This window comes from Ovis aries, chromosome 8 (genome assembly GCF_016772045.2).
Source record: "Ovis aries strain OAR_USU_Benz2616 breed Rambouillet chromosome 8, ARS-UI_Ramb_v3.0, whole genome shotgun sequence".
Taxonomy (NCBI): Eukaryota; Metazoa; Chordata; class Mammalia; order Artiodactyla; family Bovidae; genus Ovis; species Ovis aries.
Genome location: NC_056061.1, coordinates 75904232 through 75924372, shown reverse-complemented (window position 1 = coordinate 75924372; position 20141 = coordinate 75904232). Strand labels below are relative to the sequence as shown.

Here is a 20141-nt window from a genome sequence, read left to right as displayed (position 1 = left end):
TCTACTTGCTTGTTCTATGCGCTTTTACATTGCTGACATTATGCTCTATGCATTTCACTTATTTCTCCCACTAAACAAATGAGTTATTCCTCCAAGTCATTAAACATTATAAACATATAGCTACTGTATACAGAGACAGTATATATAGAGAGATTGTATATAGAGACAATCATTCCAGTCCTGAAAGTATCCAGACATTAGTATCTTTAACCCTCCTTTCAATGAATCCTTTTCGCATCACATATTACCTCTAGGGAAAAAGAACAGACTATTTGCAAAGGGGGTGGGGGGTGCTAGAAAGATGTCAGTCTATGTACTCAATAGAGAAGATACTGCAGAAATAAGATCAGAATAGGAGATCTGTGAAAACATAGTAAACTACTGAAGGCAGAGTTCTGGCTTGTTTGTGCTTAATAATACATAGAGAGCAGTGCCTGCATGTTGATAACACAGGAAGGAGAACAGGATGTCAGAGTAAGAAGCAGAGTAGCCGGTGCACTTGAGATGAACTGGACATTCCATCCTTGTCCTCCGCTTGAACGTGCGAGCACACGGAAGTGCTAAAGAGGGATTTATGGGCATTGTTTTTGAAGTACCGCAGAAGAGTCCCCATCACGGTTTCCATATTCCATTAACCATTTAACTTTAAGTTAACCATTAACGTCCTGTCCAAAGACAGGAAGAATCACTGCAATTCTAATCCATACACTTAATATCCTTCTTCTTCCGTTCTTTTTCCAGGGCTGTGGTTGCAGCAATCTTTTGTTTTTTTCCCTCTGTAATGTGTTCTATTCCCAAGAAAGATAGCAGGTTCCAATTTATGCCTTAAATGAAATCTGAAAACACTTCAAAGAAGTCAAATAGATCTGCTTTTGGAATTTGATTGTTAGGTGGTGTCTCTCTGCTCTCTCCCCGCCCAAACTTTCCCATCTTCAAAAGGGAGCACATTCCATTCTTTGTGACAAACTTATCAAAATTAAAATAACAAACTCCAGCTGCCAAAACAGCTTTAAAAAAAAAGAAAGCTAGTTGTGGTTATTGTAAATAATAAAAGAAATTATAGCTACCTATGCAATGATTTTTACCCACACAAAAAATATTTCTTTAAATAAATTGTCTTTAGATGGCATAAAGGACTACAAATGAGCCATTTACTAAATTCATTATTTTATGAACTATGGAGGGAATGTGAACCATATCATGGATCTGGGAGCTGGACAGACCACATTCGACGTAGAGAACCGAACTTTTGCAGGAGAGTCTTTGTTATAGTTAAATTATTTTCAGGCCCAAACAAAAGACTGTCTCTTAATGTGAGCAAATACTCAGGATTTACACATCAGGGAGAACTTTTCACATATCCCTGTGATTTTATAGTGTGGATGACAAGTTAACTCTTTGCCACTGGGAAGCAACCTGAACCTCACCGTAAAATAGAGCAAAGATAACAGAAACTCAGGTTGCTGGTCCCCAGGGACTTATAATAACTGTGACAGAGAAGCGAACACGCTGACAATAGACGATGTTAATGTGCTGGAAACATTTGCGCAAGTCCGACAAATAATGCATGGCGACTCAAAATAAGAAGAGATCACTTCCTTTATTTTTAGGACAATTCTCTTTAATTGGTTAATGTAGCTTGAAATAACTTTAAAAGCTTTGAGCTGCAGCAAATCACAGTCCATTCAGAAACTAAATTATTGAGGCTTAATGACTAAATGGACATAGAAAGAGTATTTCACTATAGGTGACCACATACAGTACAGAAACAACACATTTGTCCCCTGATATAGCGTGGAGCAGCCCAACTCAACACTTCCAGCTTTCCTGGTTACCTAGTACAAGCTCCATCCTGAAACAGGGCTTACCAGCCTGGGCGAGGGAAACTGCTGGAAGTTTTGCTTTTCTGCCTCGGTGGCAGTAAGAATGACCCAGAAATACACGCTGCCTGAGCTACTGAAAGAAAATGTCAAGATGTTGAAGATCTAAATTAATGTCGAGCAAAGATCTCATAAGCCTTAATACTCATGGACCACTAGAACTCCCTGAGGCCATTCATCACGTTATCAGCTCACAGGGCTGATACAAAGAGTAAACGATGTGTTAGTCTATATGAAGCATTAGAAAGAGTGTCTGACATGTACTAAGAACAACTACTATAGTATCAAGTGATACAGCCTGGTGGGATATTTGATCTGTAAGTGCACATCTAAATACGTTCCAAGAAAAATGAATTTAGACCTGGTTTTATAGCCTTGCTGGTCAGTAACTGGTTGGGTCAGAACACTGACCCGTGAAGGCTGGAGTTACACGCAAATAAGAAAGGTGGGCATTTGAGCCCTGTCCTCTCAGTGTCTTATACGATGTGCTTTTCCAGGCTGGGACTTGAGTGGGATCCTAATTCTGTGAGGTCACACTGGAAGAGGTCTCTGTAAGGAACCCTGTGTCTTCTGCGCGGCTGGCCGGCCCCTACTGCACTGGGTTCCACATTGTATGTATGTAGCAGTATGGTCTGCACTGAACTCCCAACTGTGGACAGATCAGGGGAACCGAAGCCCAGGTCCCTACCCTAGGGAGGTCTGGATTAATAGGAGACACCAGGCAAGGCGGCTTGGTAAAGGGATAGGACCCCCAGAGGACGTAAGCGCAATAGATCTTAGCTGGGTGGAGCTGGCAGTATGAACACTGTTTGGAGGTGAGTAGGGGCTACCACTCAGTCCTGGGGGGCAAGTTCTGAAAGTTGAGTAACTAAGTCTTATGAGGAGAAATGCAGGTAAATTTGGGAACTGTATGACGGATTTTGGAAGGTGCAAGGAAGCATGGAAAGTAACTTTTCAAGTCTTCCACTCCTCAGAGCTGATTCTTGAGGTGGGGCTGAGTCTCAAACAAGAGACTGATGTCCACAAAGGATTCAGCAACTTGTACTCCTGGCCCTAGGTTTTCTCTGCAGCAGACTGTGGTACCTTTATTACTAATGGCCTGGGACACATACTTCATGCAGACACCCTTGGAAATCCTACATAGTGGTGGCAATGTGACGATGAACGTTCATTCTGAGCCTTCCAGGGTCTGCATAAATACCTCCGTTTGATCACATAACCCAACACAAATTATTTATCTAATACCTACTTTATATTTATTGCCTGATTTAAGAAGATCTGCTTATACTCAGTGGTATAAAATGTTCTGAATTTTCAATGATATCCAGAAACAGCAGGCTACACTACCAAACTTTTTCAAACTGCCTCAGAGGGTGACCTGGCTCTTTAATCGGAAAGCTACTTTGCCAATGCAGGAGACACAAGAGATGCAGGTTTGATTCCTGGGTCAAGAAGATCCCCCGGAGCAGCAAATGGCAACCCACTCCAGTATTCTTGCCTGGAAAATCCCATGGACAGAGGAGCCTGGTGAACTGCAGTCGGGCACAATAGGCAACTGAGCACACATTTTGGTCTATATTGATTTATTTCCCTTGCTTAAACTGCTTAGCTGCTTTGGACTATATGCTTCTTGGTAAAGACTAGGATTACAAAGTAAATGAAAGCAACAAGGGGACACAGAGTAAAGAGAAGTGCCATGAGTACTAGATAATTTTATGGATGGCTTTCTGACTTGTGTATATGTTGATTGGCAATTTTATGCTCTGAATCCAAACTACTCAATGTGGAAGAAAACAAGGTATAGATGGAAGAGGAAGAAGAACAGATCAGTATCTCATCAATTCCTAAGAAAACAAAAGATCTATATATTGATGATGGGGTGGATACCTCAGCATGACAAGCACCTTTTTTTCTAGGTTTGTAGAAAGAAAGACAGAGCCTACGTGTAGGATTAATAGCAATGGGCTAAAAATTTAACCCAATTTTAAAAGGTTAACTCAATAATAGAAATATCTGGTAATGCTATTACTCAGCATGTTTCCCCAGCTCAGGCTGATTTCATTTGAAGTCATTTTATATTTATGCTAAAAATAAATTAGCATCAAACTCAGGGAGACAAGATCCCTGAAACTAATGGACTGGACCTTAGATAACCTTATGTGGTCGAGGGGCAAATATCATTCTCCTGAGTCACGAAGCTTCCTCTGGCTCACCAATCTGAAAAACAGTTTCTGGAAATCGAGAATGCTGCTGGTCACCTTCCTTTGCTGGAAACATGTTGTAGTGAAAAGGCAGGGACGTACTCTCTCCTGACGGGACAGACGCACGTGTACCTGTCCTCTGAACACCCGGAAGGGGACAGCTTGCTGCAGCCGCCCTGGGATAAGAGGAAGTGAGTGACGTCTGGGCCAGAGGAAGGGCATGTTTGGGAGAAAGCAGGAAATTGTGATGTCAGGATGAGGAAGAGCAGTGGGAGAGACCCAAGCTGGGTGGGAGAGAGGAAACAGACCAGGTCCCCAGGAATGGGGCAAAAGGACACAGCCATACAAAGAAAGTGAAGCCAGGTGGGGAGGGGAGGCTTCGGGCAGTGTGTGAGGCGGGTCTGGATCACTTCAAGCTAATCAGAGAGATTTTAGGTGTCAGGTTCACTGGGGTCAAGGAGCCCTGGAACTAGGAAGGACACGTGCAGAGGCAACCTTCTGAGTGATCTTGGGTGATGGGAGCTCTGTAGAACACGACTGCTTACCCACGTCATTGAAAGGCAGCTTGGGGAGGAAGTGGGTGTACTGGGCCACGAGTCTCTGGAAAAAGCGGGGAGCAGTGTATTGGGCTGAAACCTACAAGGTCTGAATTGAATTCATGCCTAAGTGAATGGACCAGGTTTATAACCATGCATCCCCGAAGAAGAAAACGTTTCCCCGGTGAGCTGCAAAATAACTTCACTGACCTGAATCCGGTCCAGCGGAAACGAGACATCCAGCACATACTTTTTACAGGAGAGGGAGTAGAACGGAAAACAAAGTGAGCTTAACTGAAATGTGAGAAAGAAAGCGGCAGTGACTTGGCTGGGTGGGGCCCAGGCTCACTCTTTCACGGGCCCCCTTTCCTTCCAGACCAGTAGCCCTCCACCCAGCATTTGCTGTGGATGACATCACTGGTTTCGCAAACACGCTCCGGGAATTTCCTGCTTTCCAGAGAAAGGCCGACTGAGGCCGTCAGTGGGGCACCTGGGCAGAGATGAGGCCAGGTCGGGTCACAGAGCGGACACAAAGGCCACACCAGGGCCCTTTACTCGTTCCATAATCTGCCATGTGTTTTACTGCTGAGTTTTCAATCCCCTTTCCTTGGACAGATGTCCACTGTCCACGCTGTCAGGGTTATGATCCAGACTGCTCATGGCATGGACACACATGCCCTACCCAGGATCACATCCTCTGCTCCAAAGAGAGCACAGAGACCAAAAGTGAAGGGTATAGGAAGGGAGAGGGAAGCTGCTCGGGGAGCTGCCCTGAACTGACCCGGAACTCTGACCCACTGCATCCTACAGCCCACCCCAGCCCTCCAGCCAAGGTGCTTTTCTCCCCTCACCAGTCTGTGAGGCCAAGGCACTGGCAGCCTCTCTACAGTTTCAAGTGGCCACTCTGTGCTCCAGAAATGCTCTAACTCAGGGTTCCTCAGACCTCAGGCCGTGGACTGGTACTGGTCCATGGCCTGTTAGGAACCAGGCTGCAAGGCAGGAGGTGAGAGGCGGGCTTCATCTGGATCTACAGCCACTCCCCGTCTCCCACGTGACTGCCTAAGCTCCACCCTCTGTCAGGTCAACAGCAGCCTTAGATTCTCAGAGCTCAGAGGAGCTCGAAGCCTACTGTCAACTGTGCATGCAAAGGACATAGGCTGCATACTCCTTATGAGAATCTAATAACCTGATGATCTGATTCCATATTATGGTGAATTGTACAATTATTTCATTATATATCACAATGTAATAATAATAGAAATAAAGCCTAAATGTAACGTGCTTGAATCATCCTGAAACCACCACCCCACCATCCGTCAAAAAATTGTCTTCCGTGAAACCAGTCCCTGGTGCCAAAAAGGTTGGGGACCGCTGCTCTAACTGGCACCAAACACCATATGAACGCTGCAGGAATTCTTAATCCCTTCTGCAGGATGGCTTAAGCCCAAGATTCTAGTCCATATTCTTGTCTTCAATAGCCAATATGTCCTAATTTTATGTCCTAAGTTTGTCAATAAAGAGGACTTCATGTTTAAGAGATTTCCTAGTTCTTCAGGAGCCAACCTCATTGCCTCATGTGATATCAAAAGAAAACAGTCCGATACACCAAAAACTAACTTCAAATGGGCATGTGCTAGGAATTCACACTTGGTTGGATACCTCTCCAAACCAACTGTTCTGACAACATGTCCTTGTGTGAGGAAGCCTCGTAAGATGAAAGGAAGTGGTCAGCCTCTCTCCAACCCATGGCAGGAGTGAGGAAACAAATTAACAAGGACAAAACGATCCTGCGTTCCCTTAGCTGAATCTGGGGCCAGCAAACATCAGTCAACAAACAACACTCAGGAGTGGATTTCTTATAGGAACATTCTGGCTCTTTGGGCCTCTCTTTGGTGTCCGAAAGAGTCCAGGTGTTAAAACACTATGAGGCAGCCAGGAAGGACAAGATGACTCTACCCACCTAAGTCCAGGCGCCATACATGTGTTCTGACTCCCGTGCAACTAACTGGCCCTCACAAAACATTTTCCCAAATCCTTTCAGTTTATCATTTCTCTATTTATTGTATTTTCATGTTATGAGAGTGACATATGCTTGATGCAGTAATCCGAAGTAAGCAGAAATGTAAAGAAAAGCAGCTGCTCATAATGTCAGCCCCATGTTGACATTTTGGTGTCTTTCTAATCTCTTCTATATGGAATGTAATTTACATCCGAATAATATAATTTCATAAACTTTGCTTACATATTAATGTTTTTATGCCATGACATTTATGTCAAATGATTAAACAACTCTGAAAAATTATTATAAAAACTTAAAAACCATATCAAAGCAATGGGACCACCAGACAAAGACCACCTACTAAACTTTGGGGGGACGGGGTGGGAAGGGTGTGCATGAGATTGTTTTAGAGAAGTTTTATAAGCTACCAAGGTTTATTGAACACTATAAACCATAAGCTTTGAAAGAATTTTTGGAAACATAAGAAGCTAATCTGTACAATAGAGTGTTGGAAAATCTGCTCTTCTCTCTCCACACCAAAGATCTGTATTGCTAAACTATTTCTTATAAGGAGATGTGCTAACTGGTGACTGTGTTAGTCTAGGATATTATACGTTTTTGTAGCTTTCAATAATACGATGGAGGAACTTTCCTGGTGGTCCACTGATTAAGAATCTGCCTTCGAATGCAGAGGACACGAGGTTGATCCCTGGTCAGAGAACTAAGATTCTCCATGCCGTGGGGCAACTAAGTCACAACTAGAGAGCCTGAACATCACAATGAGAAGCTCCTGCATGCCATGACTAAGACCCAGCACAGCCAGATAAATAAAATTACTTTTAAAATATGATGGAAAGAATATATAAGGATAATGTCATTAAAGAGAGGCAAGGATACACATGGAGCTTAGCAGGAATGAAGATATTTCAGGAAGGGAAAATTATTTACAGAGAGATGGAAAACTCGGCCAGAGCACGCAAGGATGGGGCAAAAAGTCTTAGATGACCTTAGCTGAGGAACTCTTGAACCACTAGGTGCTCCTATAAAGTGAAATGTACTAACGAAGTGGCTGCCCGTACTGGAGATCATTAATTGGTGATCAGCTCCAACTAAAGCAGTAACTAAATAAAATACGATGAAATCATTCAGTGGCAGAAAACTCTGGCTTATAAACCAGGGTGAAGAGTGAAAGTAAATACTTAGAAAACTAAATCTGGGGGGAAAAAACTGAACTCTCTAGCACTTAACCCTGTGATGTCCCAGAGTCAGCAACACTGAAGATACTTATTGTTTGAGGAGGGACGTGCTTGCGTGGGGATTCTCCACTTTTAGACCTACTAGGTAGCCAGGGGGACGTGCCTTCCTCGAGGACACACCGAAAGGATTTCTCCTTTGTTATAAAGCCCACAGCATTCTGCACCTGTGTGATTTTACTTACTAGTGCCCAGCATAAGGAGGCATGAAGAGGACTGGAGCATATTCATCTCCATGCGATTTACGACACCGCGCACCTCACAAGTAAGAATGAATGAATGTACAATGCAGAAAAACTGAGGATCTTTCCGACCGGGGTTTTTCCTGGAAAGGAGAGTTGGACGCCTGTTTCAAAGGCACTCACATAAGCACGTGTGGAGTGATCATGGGTCAGGGTGATTAATTACACTAGAATTTTCCCACCTGCAGGAGCCAGTCCCCCCAGTGTCCTCATCCCCCTTCCCCCCCAAGTCATCTCAGCAGGAAATTACTACACTATGTCTCCCACACGGATGGTGACTATTAGAAGCATTCTTGCAGACTGTGGCAGGGCCCAGGACCGGGTCAAGTAAAAGTAAATACCTGCCCTTATTAGGCGATCCTGGCCTCCTGCGGTGCATTTGCCCTGGACACAGCAGCTTCTGGCTCGGTCACAGAAAGCAGACCCCAGGCCACCGCCTCCATGCGATGCTTCCTGACCTTCAGGAACTTCTTTCCTCATGCACCACTTCCTTCCTCGCTCCTCGTGATTGTTTTGGAGGATTTTACCCCAGGGGCCCATGCTCACTGCTCTGCCCCGGGTGGAGGCACAGGGACCTCCTCAGGGAACCCAGCCAGCCTGAGGTCACTCTCAAGGACTGGTCACACCTTCATCTTCTAACTGGTCAGGCGTCAAGCAGGAGCAGGGGAAGAGGGATGGACTTGTGGTCATCCACCCACACAAGCTGACGGAACCTGACTTTCCAGAAATGACCTTACAAGGCTGTGGCTGTGGGGGTATGAGTTGAGGTGCAAAGAGATTCATAGCATCTATTTGCTTAGTGACTCCAAAGATTTAAAATTACGATCCATATTTAATGACTATTAAATACTCAGAAACAAGTGAAGATGTCATCTTCTGAGTCACAATTTTTACAACAAACCATTTCCTTTGTTAATTTCACGTCTATCTACTAGGGGCAGTAAGCTGCCTGAGGTGGAGAAAAATGCTTTATTTTGGGGCTTCCCATAACAGGGACCACAGAGTCATGTGCAAACTTCCTGAATGAATGAACGAAACAGTTGGGAGAACTACTATGGGATCCCAGATCTGTGCAGCAAAAGACAGGACAGGTCATGGACTTGGCTAATTCTCTCCTTGGTGGTACCCACTGTTCCATGCTCTTTGGGACCCTCATGGCCCCGGCTCCCTGGTCTAAGCCTGGACCACCCAGGGGTGCTCTTCTCCTAAGCAAAGGCCTTCACCAACTGAAGGTGAAGTGGCTTCTATCACTGAGGCCATTTTAAGGAATACAAAGCAAGCTCTCCTGGTAGTTACGTTAAGTGAAGTATGATTAAAGAAAGTGAAGTCACTCAGCCGTGTCCGACTCTTTGTGACCCCATGGACTATAGCCCACCACGCTCCTCTGTCTGTGGGATTTTCCAGGCAAGAATACTGGATTGAGTTGCCGCTGCCTTCTCCAAATCTTCCTGACCCAGGGATTGAACCCAGGTCTCCGGCATTGTAGGCAGACGCTTCACCATCTGAGCCACCAGGGAAGTCGTAGTATGATTAAATTACACTCAATAACATTCACCCTTAAAAAACATGGCGCCCTATGAGTTTTGACACATCTACACGTGTCGTGGAACCACAATTAAAATATAGAACATTTCTATCACCTGCTAAAAAGTCCTTGGTGTCCTTCTGCAGTCTGTCCCCTCCTCCTCTCTCCCCCCGGACCACTGATCTGATTACTTTTTACCATCAGCTGAGCCTTTTCCAGGATACCATTCAGAACCTGTGTTCCTTACCCCTTCTCCCTCTTCCAGTACTGGTGTTATCCCTCCTTCAATGAGAGACTCCATCACCAGCGCCTATGTACCCCGTGGCCTCCCTGTGCCACCTACCAGGGGTCTTCCCAGACTCCCGGGAGCTCCTGCCATCCAGTCAGCTCCGTGAACTTGGATATTTTCAGAGTACCGTCCTTTCCTCTTCTCATTTCTCTCGTGCTGGTCTTTGCTTCTCCCCAGTATCCGCCCTCATGTACATTCGTACAGTTCTCAGGGCTTTCTTCCTGCCTGTTCCTTTCTCCTGGTCGCTGTGTCTGTGTTTCCAATGGATTCACAGATCATGTTACATAGACCCTATGAGCCCTTCCAGCTCTCTGTCTCCGGGCCAGATGCATTTCTGGCCCTGTCAACCTGACTTCTTGACCGTTCCTTCCACACCCAACAGCATCACCATCTGTGGTCAGGCTGGAAGTGACCCGACTCCCAAGCCCACGTGCAGGTGGCCACCTTCACAATATGTCTGGAATTCACTGCTCCTCTTCTGTGGCTGCTGAGCTAACCTGGAGCACCTCTTTACTCGGCCCATGTCTCCCTCGGTCTGCTTCTCTTCCCTCTCAACACTCTCCCACTGTTACCAGAGCTATTTCTCTAAAATACGAATCGGACATTTTCCTTTTCCTTCTTATAAGAATAAAAACCAGGGGAATTTCCTGGCAGTCCAGTGGCTAGGAATTGGTGCATTCGTGGCTGGGGCCCCCAGGGTTCAATTCCTGGTTGGGGAAATAAGATCCTGAAAACCAAACAGCATAGCCAATTAAATAAATACATAAATATGACAAAGAAAGAAAGAAAAAGAATAAAGACCAGGTGCAAAACCCACCTTACTGCAGCTCTCCAGTGTGCATGAGATAAAATCCAAGGTCTTTCAGATGGCAGTTCAGATCCTTAACAGTTTAAATTGATCTTGCTACTCTAATCTCATTTCTCAACCTCTCAACTCCTGTCCAACTCCAGGCATACTGGATTAACCCACGAAGGCTACCATGCATCTCTGTGCCTTTGACTCAAAATTCTGTTTCCACAGCTGTTGGAGGTTGATTCTTTTTCTCCCTTACACACCCTGCCTACAACCAGTAAGAAACAGCTGTTGTCTCTCCTATGCCCTAAGGAAATTAAGATGCTAACACCAGGTCTGAAGCTCCAATACTTAAGCCACCAGATGTGAAGGGCCAATTCACTGGAAAAGACCCTGATGCTGGGAAAGACTGAAGGCAGGAGGAGAAGGGGGCAGCAGAGGATGAAATGGTTGGATGGTATCACAGACTCAACGGACATGAGTTTGAGCAAACTCTAGGAGACAGTGAAGGACAGGGAAGCCTGGCGTGCTGCAGTCCATGGAGTCACAAAGAGTCAGACATGACTGAGCAACTTAACAACATCATCATCACACTTTCTACACACCTCTGTGCTGTTCAACCCTACGCATCTCACATTTACTCCGTGTAGTATCTCTGTGCCTCACAGGCATTAAGAATTCAAGGAACACTTATTGAAAACACTTTGCCCAATATCAGATGAAACACGCAAATATGAAGGCAAGCAACTCTGTCCTCATTACGCATATTTTACCCATCCATTGCTTAAACAACAGAGCCACCTGGCTTATTTTAAAAAATTGTTACGTTTCCTGCTTGGACTTGGATCAGCTTGTAACAACAACAATGACGACAATAGAGACAACTGAGAATTTTTCTGCTCAATCTAATCCAAGAGCATCCCACAATGAGAAAATAAACTTCAGTCACTGACGGTTACCAAGGGAAGCCACCACATCACTGAGTAGCTCTAATGAGGCATTTTATGTATTAAGGCCATCATCGTGGGTTTTAAGTACTTTGATGAGCTTTCACTTCTGCACTATCTCCATCTCCCTTCTGTCCAAAGAGAAGCTTTGAAATAACAATAACCATCCCATAGCAACAATGTCTCCTCAGAATAAGGTCAAAACCAAGAACTCATGTGATTCATTCATTTTCTAAGGCAGCCCTGACAAAGAGGTTGAGGGTGAGAGACTGATCTCCCATTCCTGGGGAAGGAGGCTGGTCCTGTCTCTTGAACTTGGTGGTGGCCTCCATTTATCCCACTGCAGTGAAGTCTTATTATTCTGAGCACAATGACATGAAGAACCAGCAGTCCTATACTAAGCCACCCCCCGCCCCCATCTCAACAGCAGACTGTAGTCTCCCCAGTTATTCTCTTCTGTGTTCTATAAGGGGAGAATCAATTTTATGACTCAAGGAGTCCTGAACACATGATCTAAGGAAAATAAAAATCCAAACCACAGTGGCAGGTGCGTCCTTTCATTGTGGAAGACAGTACTTAGGAAAATAGCAAATCCTATTAATTACTTTCCAATATCTGGTCTGTAAGGCATTCACACAGCCTGAGGATTTTAGGAGTTATAACAACACAGACTGGGGAAGGTTCTGGGAGGATGTTACACACTCACCGTTCCAACCAATGGGTAAATGAATCCAGCGCCTATGCTGGCCCGGACATCACTAATGGGTAGGATGAAACCCTTGGGTACGCCTTTCTTGTCAGGTTGGTGAGACAGGGAGAGGTGGGTCTTTGCCATGCAGATGGGCAAATTTCCAAACCCCTGTAAGAAAGGCAAGAAAAAGTGTTCCTTGAGCAAAAATGTTCTTTGTACTTGTTTGACCTGCACCACCCCCCCCAGAACCCCCACGGCTCAGATCCACACACACAGTAGTGCTTATTATTGCTTGTTCACTGAGCAAGAAGATGGAAACGAAACTCAGCTACACCTGATCATCACCTGGCAGGCTGAGGGTGTCTATTACTTATTTTGGATAATTCTTTTTACAGAAAGACATTATTATGTGTGTGTCTGAAGGGAGGGTGGCTCCTTGCTGGCAAGGCAGCAGCAGCTGTAGAAACCACTTTCCAAGAATATTAATATCCGGGACTCAGAAAGGTAATCTGGAGAAAGGCTCCGTAATGAGGTTTTTAGTCCCACTGTTCACTCATTCTTGGCGGCTGTCAGCAAGCAAAGGGCCGCTTTGTGTTGCTTTATGAATCACAGCTATTTGATCTGCGATTACATTATATGAACTGAGATGAGGTCACTATTTAAGCCTCTTATTTTTAAGGACCAAAGGCGATGCCTGACCCAGAGTTTTCAGAGGTGAAAGGGCAGGAAGTCACATGTGGGGTCTCACAAAAAGGACAGTGTCCTTGCAGTCTGGTCCCGATTAAGGGTACACAGTGTCTCCTCAGAGACTTGGCTGATTAATTTCAACCACACACTTGATGCGTAACTTTTAAGGAACATTCTCTGGGTGGACAGACAGATAAAAGGAATGAAATCTCCAGAGGTAACCCACACAGAATTTCTTATGATTCAATCTAGGACTATTTGGAAAATTTTATCAAAGTATCAACTGAGGGGTGGGGTGGGGCTGTTCCCTATTCTCTTATTAGATGTTGATCAAAATTCTGCTGGGGTTAATCAAGATTGCTCTGCAGAAACAGTGCCCAGAATTTGGCATTTCAGAGATCAATCAACAATTGAAACAATTTTTGTGAACTGATAAGGGTTTGCCAATTTAAGTTTGCCAGTTAAGAATATATTTAAAAAAAACCCAGCATGCTATGTGCTATCACCCTATTACTTTCTAAGTTTTTAAGCCTGAGAAAAAAGTCAGGAAGGATCTAATATTAGAATTAACAATAGTCCTTAAATAGCATTATTAAAAACTCATGGGGAAAAAAAAAAACCCTCATGACAATGACCTTATTTTACTGAAAATTTCACTGCAGAACAATGTCAGTGTGTACAGCAAATTTTAGGAATCATTTATTAAAAAAAAAAAAGTCAAGAGCGGAAAATTCTAAGAAGAAATGAATTGCTGACTATCTTACCAAATCTGAGAGAATACTCTGGTTAGAGTTGGTAGCATAGGACAAAATATTAAATATGCATTAAAAATAGAATTTAGGAGCTGGGGGGATGAAAAAATAGATCAGTGATACTCCTCATGAAGCTCTTTTGCCAGCAAACTCTTGAAGTGCTCCGAGCTCTACTGATCATAGTAAACAGGAGGGGATGTTTGAGGCGCACGGCCCCTTTGGTCAGGGTGGCTGAACACACTCTGCAGAGCCTTTCCGACATGATCATTAAGGGGCTAGACTCATCCTGCTGTGTCTTGGTCACCTCCACAGCAGAAGGGAAGAGAGCCTTCCCCCATGGTGACAATCTCAGCACCAAGCCAAGGAAGCACTTGTATAAAAAAGGACACCAAGCACCCCCCATCTTTATGCACGGCAGTCTTATTTGACTAACCTGGCACTGTGCTAACATTCTTAAGACAGTAAGAGGAAGCACTACAGATCATTTAACTCTGACTCCATAGCGGCACAGCCAAGAACAGTTTCAGTGTTTCTGGCTGATAAGTAGGGGCTAAGGATCACACACTACAGATAAATGTGGCTACAACCTGTATTAGACACATTTATAACCACAAAAGTCAATGATGTGTATGTCAGAGGGTATATCCTCTCAACATAATTACAGTCAATATCCTATCCAAGGATATTAACTTAATTTTTGTAGACCACACAGTAGATTAAGCCAAATTCAGCTGGTGGAACATATGCCAGCTCTCAATTCAGGGTGAATAATTTCAAAAGCTTAACCTGGATTTTTTTCCCTAAGAGTACAACTTTTACCTGTTCTGTATAACGATCTATTTTGGACTGTGCTTCAGGAGAGAGTTCAATATCTTTGGCTCCATAGACAGACTGAGCAATGGTTCTTATCTTTTCCACAATTGGAAGCTGGAGAAACACAAATGACAACAAAAATGTTACGTTTCATCTGCTTAAAAAGTTAATAGAAAGCTTAGTGAGATTTTCTGTAATTGCTTAAAATTCACTACCAGATTCCCTTCTCATCAGCTGTAGTATTTGAAGCAACCTCTTTCTCTTCTTTCATCCTTAATGTACTGAAATCAGAGATTAACTCACAAATAACAAGCCTTAGGTATTCAGCCAGTCCAGAGGCTACTTACCTGCTTAAACCACTTTTATCCATTACATCTTTATTAAAAAATGTACCTTTACTATGTTTTTTGATGGTTTTTATGTCAGAATGAGTCTCCTGACTAAATGCTGATGTTTAAGTAGGTCTCAACTTGGGTTATATGGTAGTTAAATGTAATAATACTAAGGAATAAATATGTTTTTTATGAGTGAGAATGGGTTGAGATTTTAATATAAATGCTGGAGTGATTAAACATTTTATTGGAAAACTAGAGGTTGAACCTAGTGTCACTTTAGCAAATGATGAGACATCAGGAGAAGGGGGGAAATCCGAGACTAGGTATGGGCAAATAAGTGTGTGGGGAGGAAATGGAAAGATTTTCCATAATGCTGGATATAGGTTGCTGGTAAAATACTAAAAGTGTTCTTAAGAAACAAGAGGGCTTCCCTGGGGGCTCAGTGGTAAAGAATCTGCCCGTCAGTGCAGGAGACACAGGTTCAATTCCTGGCTGAACAATTCCACACGCCTTGGAGCAGCTAAGCCTGCACGCCACCACTACTGAGCCTGTGCTCCAGATCCCGCGAGCCGCGACCACCGAGCCCATGTGTCCTAGAGCCTGTGCTACGCAAGAGAAGGCCCAGCAATGAGAAGCCCATGCTCTGCGGCCAGGGAAAAGTCTGTGCGGCAACGAAGACCCAGCACGGCCAAAAATAGACTTGAAAAAGAAACCAGGATAAATCATTAGGAAAGGAATGTTCCATAGATGAAGTGATTCCTAATTCAAGCAAAGCATCTGACGAAACTGCTCCTAATTTTACTGTGGGTAGGAAATGCATAGGCATAATGGATGTCGTTGGTGGATTACTGTTTGGTAAAGTGCTGCTGGACCAAGTGCTGACTGAATGGACACCAGCCAAGGGGCAGAAGCCTCTTGTGGGCCACCTCCAGGACTTTGCTGTACAGGGGCAAATGGTACATCTGCATGAATCACTGTTGATATACACAGGAGGGAGAGTTACCTAACAGGAGAAAATAAAAGCTTGTTCTACTTTCTCAATAGGACAGAATCCCAAACTGCTTTAAAATGTGCTTTTCATAACCACAGTTTTTATTACTGTAGAGGTGCTCTGTGGTCTGGAGCTGAAATATTGAATGTTTCTATGAATAAAGAAATTAAGGTGCAGGTCATTGTAATCTTTCAGTGAAGGACATAAAAGAGGAAATGAATCAAACGCGAGAAACTTCCTTCATGGATGAGGAGCTGCAACACTGAATAGAGTCGGGTCTCTCAAACAATCTATTAGCTCAATCCAATTCCAATAAAAATCCCAAAAGCACTTGCGTTACTTGGCCAACCGATTTTAAAATTGCTAATGAAGAGTAATGGCATAAATAGGTAAGATAACTTCATAAATAAATAAAACCAAAAGAACGAAGGTACGGGAGCTGCCATACCAGGTATCGATCACACTACGAAACTATGCTAATGGATTCCATGTGGTATTGGCACAGGACAGGATGGTTAATCAAGCTGAGATAAGAAAGAACACAGGAGGACACCTCAGCAGGTGTGGGACAGCATATAGTAGACATGGAACAAAACAGGGCAAGGGCTGACCCTGCAACTGATGTCTGGCTGGAGAGAAATACAATGAAATCCTTACCTCACATCAGGCCCCCAGGTGAGTCCAATATGGGACAAAGGCAAAGCCTTCTAAATGAAAACTTTACATACTAAGGGGAAAAACCTGGGGAACTTTATGATCCTAAAGGAGGGAAGGATTTCTTCAATAAGGTAATCACAGAATATACCTTAAAGTAAATGACTTATAGATTTGACATCAAAATTTTAAATTTCTTGTATTAAGAAAGACATCAGGAATAAGAACAAAGCATAAAGAACAGTGTAGGAGGAGATACATGCAAATACTTAAAAGACTGGTTATTAGAATGCATAAAACTTCCGCAAATTCAGGAAAAGACAGACATACACAATATTGGTTGACAGAGTAACCAATAGCAATATGAAAAATCCCAATCTCATTAGTATTCAAGGAAAAGCAAATTAAAATGATAAAAAAACAATTCATACCCATGAGATGAATGAAACTGAAAGTCTGTGACTATCAAGTGAAGTGTAGGGGAGGCTGTGGGGAAGACGATCCTTCCAGAGTTCTTGGTTGGGATGTTAATGGTCTCGCCTACCATGAAAGCTTCATTACTGGCCTCTTCACTCTTAATATTACCCTCTACAGTAAGTCTAACCTTCTGCTAAAATTCCCTGAGGGCTCACTCTAAGATCTATCTCAAAGACCAACATCTCCAGGAAACCTACACTGACCTTCCTCAAGCACACGTGGGTGCTCTCTTCTTTGCCATGTGATGGCCGTGTAACACACTGATCTAGGTGTCATACAGAACCAGAAATTCAGCAGGGCCTGGCAGCAAATAGCCACTAGCAATGTCCACAGTCTTTTGGGGTATACCGACGGACCTCAAATGGTAACAGTGCCAGGATCAAGCTCACCCAATCTACTGGATGGCAAAGGGCCTTTTGTAAACCGTGTCATAAGAGAAATGAGAAAAGAAATATTCACCTCTAAATGGGACAAATCTAGAAAGAAATGATAATTATTTGCCAGGATGGCAGAAGGCAAGGAAAGGACAGAAATGATTAAGGGAAATGGGAAAAGCTATAATAACCAGAGCTGCCTTCCTCAGTCTGAGTTCAGGGTAAGCCTGGGATGGCTCCAGGCTTGTTGCAAAAGAATGACCGCAAGAGTGTCAAGTTGAGATTGGGTTAGAGAAAACGCGAGGGTAATTTTTAAAAGATTTCACATTTATTAGCTGAAGAATTGAGAATAGCCTATAAACTCTTTGAGGTCAAGGACCACCTCCTGTTCACCTAAAGGTGGGATTGAGCCCCTGGGGAAGGGTCTCAATATACAGTTGAATAAATGAGTAAATATTTTCTGAACTTCCTGTTGATGAAGCAAGGATTCCAGGTGGTGCAACAGTTATAAAAGATTGTGTGTGTGTGTGTGTGTGTGTGTGTGTGTGTGTGTGTGTTTAGTAGCTCAGTCATGTCTCACTCTGTGATGCCATGGACTGTAGCCTGCCAGGCTCCTCTGTCCATGCGATTCTCCAGGCAAGAATACTGGAGTGCGTTGCCATTTCCTCCTCCAGGGGATCTTCCCAACTCAGAGATGAAACCTGTGTCTCTGTTAACACAACTTTTGCATTTAACAAACTAAAAACTGCACCAATAAGGCAGCTCCATTGCATATAATCTATTTATGTTGTTTCAGCAGGCAAGGAACTTCCTGCTGTCTCTCTGCTTGACTTGGGGGGCGGCGGGGAGTGTAATCTTTAAAGATAAAAGAAAGTCAAGTTTAGTCCAATGATCTTGATCTGAACTTGATATTCACTTGTACGGCTCTGTTTTCAGTGATAGCTTTTATAAAATAAATAAAATCGTAAAATAAATAATACATGGACATGTATTCATCATCCCTAGCATTCCTCCAACTCCCTAAATACCTAAACGTTTATCTGTTCATCACCTCTTCCCTCTTCATATCCCTGATGTCTAAAATAGTGACCTGCAATCACAGCCACTCCACAAACATCTGCCAAATGAATAGCCAGCTACGCGAAGTACTTTCAAGATATCATGGTGCACAAAGAGCTTCAGGGGTTTTGTGTACAAAGAATGCCTGTTGGGGTGGGGACGATGACACAGTAAAATATGACAGATTGGAGCGAGTGATAAGGCTCTGCTTATATGTTACTAGGAAAGTCAGAAGATCATAGACTGCAGGGGAAGGCGTGGAGATCAGCATAAGGCTGGCAGGAACTTCAGTGGTGCTTAAAGGATGTGAAAGATTTTAATAAGCAATAAAAGGAAAGATCATTTCACACAAGCTGAAAGGCACACCTCAAGGTGGGAATGGTGGCAAACCCAAGGCTTTTTCTGGAAAGAGTGACCATTCTATTACGCACAATGTCTCAATATCTTCATAAGCTACTTCACAAAGTCTGGCGTCTATACCACGATCTTGGATCATTTTGAAACTAAGACTATGTTAAATCTCTATCTTCACCAAGAATATAACTCTGAACATATTCTACATTAATTTCCTCCCAAACCTCTAAAATGTATAAAAATAGCTGAAATACTCTAGAACAGAGTATTCTGATGGAAATTTCTATAAGGATGGCAATGGTCTACAACCACGCTTTCCAGGCCGGAAGCCACCTGCCTCATCTAACTATTAAGTAGCTGAAATGAGGAAATGAGCTCTTAATTTCAGTTAATTCAAATTTCAATAGCTTCCTGTGACCAGTGGCTATGGCTTGGGCAGCAGAGCTTTAGAAAGAAACCCTGACTAGGGGTCATGATGTCTATAGTTTTTCGTTCAGAGTCTGCCCACCTGGAACCCTGGCTGAGTGACATCGGGAAGGAAGGCTGGAGGCTTCACCCTTCACCACATTCATAGTGTTGGTGGAATGATTCAGGCTCATAGAAGCTGAGCTACTCAAAGATAGATGACATTATCTTTCTTGAAAAGACCTCTGGAATCACTACCTTGTTTAAAACCTGCTTTTTAGTGGTATGAACTCCAGAAAAGCAGTGGCTTAAATTTTAATTTTCTTTTATTGTTATTTTTGGTGAGAAGAAAATGGACAAAAAGTGAAATGGACAAAAAGTTAAAAATGAAGCTGCTGGCCACTGTGGAGAACAGAATGGAGATTCCTTAAGCAACTAACAAGAGAACTACCGTATGAGCCAGGAAACCCACTCCTGGCCGTATATCCTGCAAAAACGCTAATTTGAAAAGATTAAGTGCACCCTAGTGATCACTGTCGCACTACTGACAACAGGCAGGACAGGGAAATCACCTAAAGGCCCATCCAAAGACGAATGGATAAAGATGTCACAGACCCACAATGGAATCTCACTCAGCCACAGAATGACTGAAATAATGCCATTTGCAGCAATACGGATGGACCTAGAGACTATTGTACTAAGTGCGGTAATTCAGACAGGAAGACAAAAAACCATACATCGCAGATGTGGAATCTAAAAAAACTGATACAAATGAACTCATGTACAAAACAGAAAAGAGGCAGAGACAAAGAAGACAAATTTACAGGCACGGGAAGGGAAGGAGGGAGGGAATAAATTAAGAGTTTGGGATAAACACACACACA

General features: G+C 43.4%; 1 protein-coding gene across 1 annotated transcript in view; it reads right to left on the bottom strand.

The window, feature by feature from the left end:
• The window catches only part of MTHFD1L (methylenetetrahydrofolate dehydrogenase (NADP+ dependent) 1 like), a 174875-nt gene that overhangs the window by 39817 nt on the left and 114917 nt on the right, over positions 1-20141 (bottom strand). The window contains exons 25-26 of the mRNA XM_004011411.5: positions 14615-14722; positions 12372-12524 (exon numbers count right to left, since the gene is read on the bottom strand). Coding sequence (XP_004011460.3) covers positions 12372-12524; positions 14615-14722 — 261 coding nt within the window. The remainder of the gene's footprint in view (positions 1-12371; positions 12525-14614; positions 14723-20141) is intronic.